General features: G+C 30.3%; 1 protein-coding gene across 1 annotated transcript; it reads right to left on the reverse strand.

Moving 5' to 3' along the window:
- LOC107607960 (transcription factor bHLH54) lies at nucleotides 1,536-3,778 on the reverse strand. The gene is made up of 5 exons (XM_016309852.2): nucleotides 3,440-3,778; nucleotides 2,425-2,679; nucleotides 2,277-2,342; nucleotides 1,708-1,773; nucleotides 1,536-1,630 (listed from the first exon to the last, which is right to left on the reverse strand). Exons 1-5 carry the CDS (start codon nucleotides 3,776-3,778, stop codon nucleotides 1,538-1,540), a joined length of 819 nt encoding a protein of 272 aa, XP_016165338.1. The 3' UTR covers nucleotides 1,536-1,537.

Below are 4,102 nucleotides of genomic sequence, written 5' to 3' on the forward strand. Positions count from 1 at the left end.
GGGTGAAAAAAAATAGTGTGAATAATTCTCAAAAAATTAGTGTATGGATTTATACATCAGGAATATTTTTTGAATATTATCTTTATTATTCTTTAGTACCATAATTATCATAAAATTGTAGTATTTAAATAAAAAAAATCTCATTAAAAAATACTATATATACCTCTTGAGTGTATAAAAATATAGAAAGAATATTGTATAATTCTAAATATAGTAGTATTTCTGTTGGAGTTTGATGCCTAGTTTTTATTCAATTTTAAGATTTTTCATGTTAAATATTTTGTTTGGTGTCTAAGGATAAAAAGAAACAAAGAAAAAACACTAAACACTAAAGACTTAGTCCCGTTGTAATAACACTGTTAAATCTTTTCAAGGCTCATTCCATTCCAATTACTATATGCTATTAGATGCTGCATATTTAGCCAAAGCATCAGCAACTTGGTTGGTATCTCTTTGAATTAGATTGACTTCTACTCTCCAATTTCAGCTTAAGACCTCTTTGATTTTAGTCACCAAATCATTATCAGAACTTTGCACTTGGTTGTTTCTATCATTAACAAAGATAAAAGCATCCAAACAATCTGTCTCGCAAGTGACCTTTCTAAACCCAGCTTCTCATACTAGAATTAATCCTCTCCAAATTGTAAAAAACTCGATATTTGTGCAAGTACTATTCATACTGTACAATATTATTTATAGATATATATACATACTATTTGTATATACAGATATCCGTATCATACTGTAATATATACGGTAACTGTTGATCTATATGATTATTATTAATTTATACTGTTATTATTTACAAATACGTTTTTTGTTTGTATTTTTGGTTGCGCTGTGCATGTTGGCAGATTTAATTCTGCTAAAGTTGCTTCTGTATCTATCGTCATATTTAGACTTATTGTAATTTATACTAAAGATATATTTTGTTTATCCTAACAATGTTAATCAATTGTCAACGAGCTGTAACTCAAATAGTATAATATTTCTCTACTCACCTAAAAATTGCGAGTTCAGAATTTCGAATTAAATCTTAATTTGGCTTCTGAAATTTAGCCCGATACTCAGAATGACCTCCACAATTTCGTTGACACCGTAGACACTACTTAAACGACGACGCATTGATTTTGCGCCCAAACTCTTTGGAAATTACGTCGTCAATTATTCTGAGTATCAGGCCAAATTTTAGAGGCCAATTTATTACGGAAACAATAACGTCGTCAATTATTAACTAACATTTTATTTTTTGTGTACGATATGATACTTTCCTCAACTCGTGGGTGCCTCTCTGATTTTTCATTCGTTCAGTTACATGTACAAAAGTGTTTCGGTAGGATTTTTTTTTTCTCTTTTATGAATTTAAGGAGGCTGCACATAATTGATTGAAGTGAGAGCACACATCATAGTACTGTATAACCGTGATCTCAACCTTTTTGTTTGGTACAACAAAAATGTGATAAAATAATCTGGCAAGAAGGCATTTTGGATTGTTGAAGAAGATCATCATCAGGTAATAATTGCGATCGATGGAGTATTAATGTTGTTGAGGAGATAGATTGATGAGTCCAATGTCAAATCCATTATAAGCTATCGGAGCGTACATCCACAAATCATCAGAGCTCAAAAGCTACATATATATACAATAAGAATTTCTAATGAGAATGAGAAACTAATGACAATTCAAGTTTATGATAGGAATATTACCTTGATCTGTAGCTGCAAAAATTTCACGTAATGCACTGCTTCTTTTAGCATTGTGCTTATATCAACCTGTGTATATAAATATAGGGAAAGTATGAGGAGCCAATGGAGGTTTAGGGAGTATTAGAGATATAATCATTAGTGTTACATTTTTCTATTAGCTGAAACTTTTGGAATGAGTGGTATCATGATATGGTATTAGAGCTCTAGATTTGAAAGGTCAAGAGTTCGATCATTGGTGAACCAAAAAATCAGTTTAAGTTTTTGGGAAGATGTTTATTATCCCTAGTACTCGGATGGTTATTTTAGATAGTACGAGGGATGTTCATTTTGTAACTCATATAACCCATTGTACAAATAAGCCATTATTTTTCTAGCGGGACTCATAAATATAATATGGTCATCTAGTAATTGAAATCATATCCACATATTGGAATAGGATACATATTAGAATATAAAATACACATTAAAAATGAACAAAAACAATACATGATTTTTTGAGTTTAGGTACAACTTTTCATATACAATATATGTACACATGGATACACAACTGTTTTAATAATTATAATTACCTTTGTTCCATTGGGAACAAGACTCTGTAGAGTTCTTAGTCTCTCATTAATCCTCTCTCTTCTCCTCTGCATCATTCACAAGCAATAATGAATATATATATTGAATTGGAAAAAATTAAGTTATATGTGATCATTTATTATTAATTACCCTTGCATAAAGGCTTTGAGGATCTGTTGCTGATCCTCTAGTAACTCTTGTCTTCCCATTTGAGTTCAATGCTGAAGAAGTAGCTCCTCCACTATTCTCCTCCTTATTATCATTATTAGTGCCATTATCATCTTCTAAAGCGGTATAATTATCAGTAGTGCCAAGTCCATCTGATTCTGCATTATTTTCTTCTATTTCTTTCCCATTACTCTCCACCTTCTGCTTCTTCTTGTTCCCTACTTCATTATCCTTCCTCTGATGAATTTCCAAACTCTTATGTTAAGAACACCCAACAGCTATATATTTGGGATGGTTGTCATTATTACTATGGTTATCGTGATTATACAATTTTAACAACATTTTAAAAAAGGGATTTTTTTTAATAATAAAATAAAAAAAATTATTATTTCTTTAAACATGATTTAAAGTGCATACATATTTTTTGTATTTTAAAATATATTCTCTATCGGTATATTTTTGTAATACATTTTACATTATATAATTTTTTGCATAATTTTTAAATATTATATATATTATTGGCTCCCCATGATAACATTTCTGGATCCGTCCCTGGACCCGGCGAACTCTATAAAAATGGGCAAGTTTGCGTTACCCTAGCGGAACTCTATAAATTTTATAGAGTTCGCCTAACTCCCGGTGAACTCCACTCAAGTTTTTTGAAACATGCACTTTTAATCCAAATCAAAGTTTAGAAAATAGTATATAGATCCACAAACAATATATAGGAGTACACAAAAATACACGGACAACAAGCATGACTTCTTTACATAATTATTTTTATTTTATTATAGAAAAAATTCTTTTAAAAAATACTGCTAAAATTAAAGTAATATGTTTTTCTAATTTAAAAAATAAAAATAAAAAATAATGTAAAAATATAAAAAAATATCTTAATTCTAACAATACTTTTTAAATGTTGCTAGAGTTATATAACCATCATATTATATATGATAAAATCAAGGAGCTAATAAGTTCAAATTAACACAGAGCTTACATCTTTTGAAACACGAACCTTTTTCTTGTTATCTAGTGGCAATTCAGGATTTTCACTTGTCTTATCATCTTCATTCATTGTGACATGTTCTTCCATAATAGAAGGAACAAAAACCCCATCATGGTTTTTCTCATTATCCATCATCATCATCATCATCATGTGAAAGTGAAAATCATTATCAAATATGCTATTACTACTCTCTTGACAAATATACTGCAAATTAGGGGTGGGAGAAAACATGGATTCAATTTCTGTGTTCCCATCTTCTTCAATTGAAAATATTCTGTAAATGCAATCCCATTCTCCTTCAGGGAAGGCTCCAACACCAACAGCTTCCATTTCTTTTTTGGTTTGTGTTGTGTTGTGTATAGTGGCCTAATAATATTCCTTTCTTGTGTAATCATCAAGAACTTGGCACACATTTATACTCTAAATCCCAACAGAAACAATGTTGATTGGTACAAGCACATTTCAATCTTAGAATATCATATATTTTTAATTAATTCTAAAGAGTTGGTCTGAGTTCTCTCTGTAACTGAACTCAGAGATAGTCCACTCTGTGGGTCCAATACATGGTCAACGACAACTCATATAATTCGTTAACCAAAGTTCTTGTCTGGGTTTTAAAATGCGGTCCACAATTCTGAAAATAATAGCTAAGAT

This window comes from Arachis ipaensis, chromosome B07 (genome assembly GCF_000816755.2).
Source record: "Arachis ipaensis cultivar K30076 chromosome B07, Araip1.1, whole genome shotgun sequence".
NCBI classification, from domain to species: domain Eukaryota; kingdom Viridiplantae; phylum Streptophyta; class Magnoliopsida; order Fabales; family Fabaceae; genus Arachis; species Arachis ipaensis.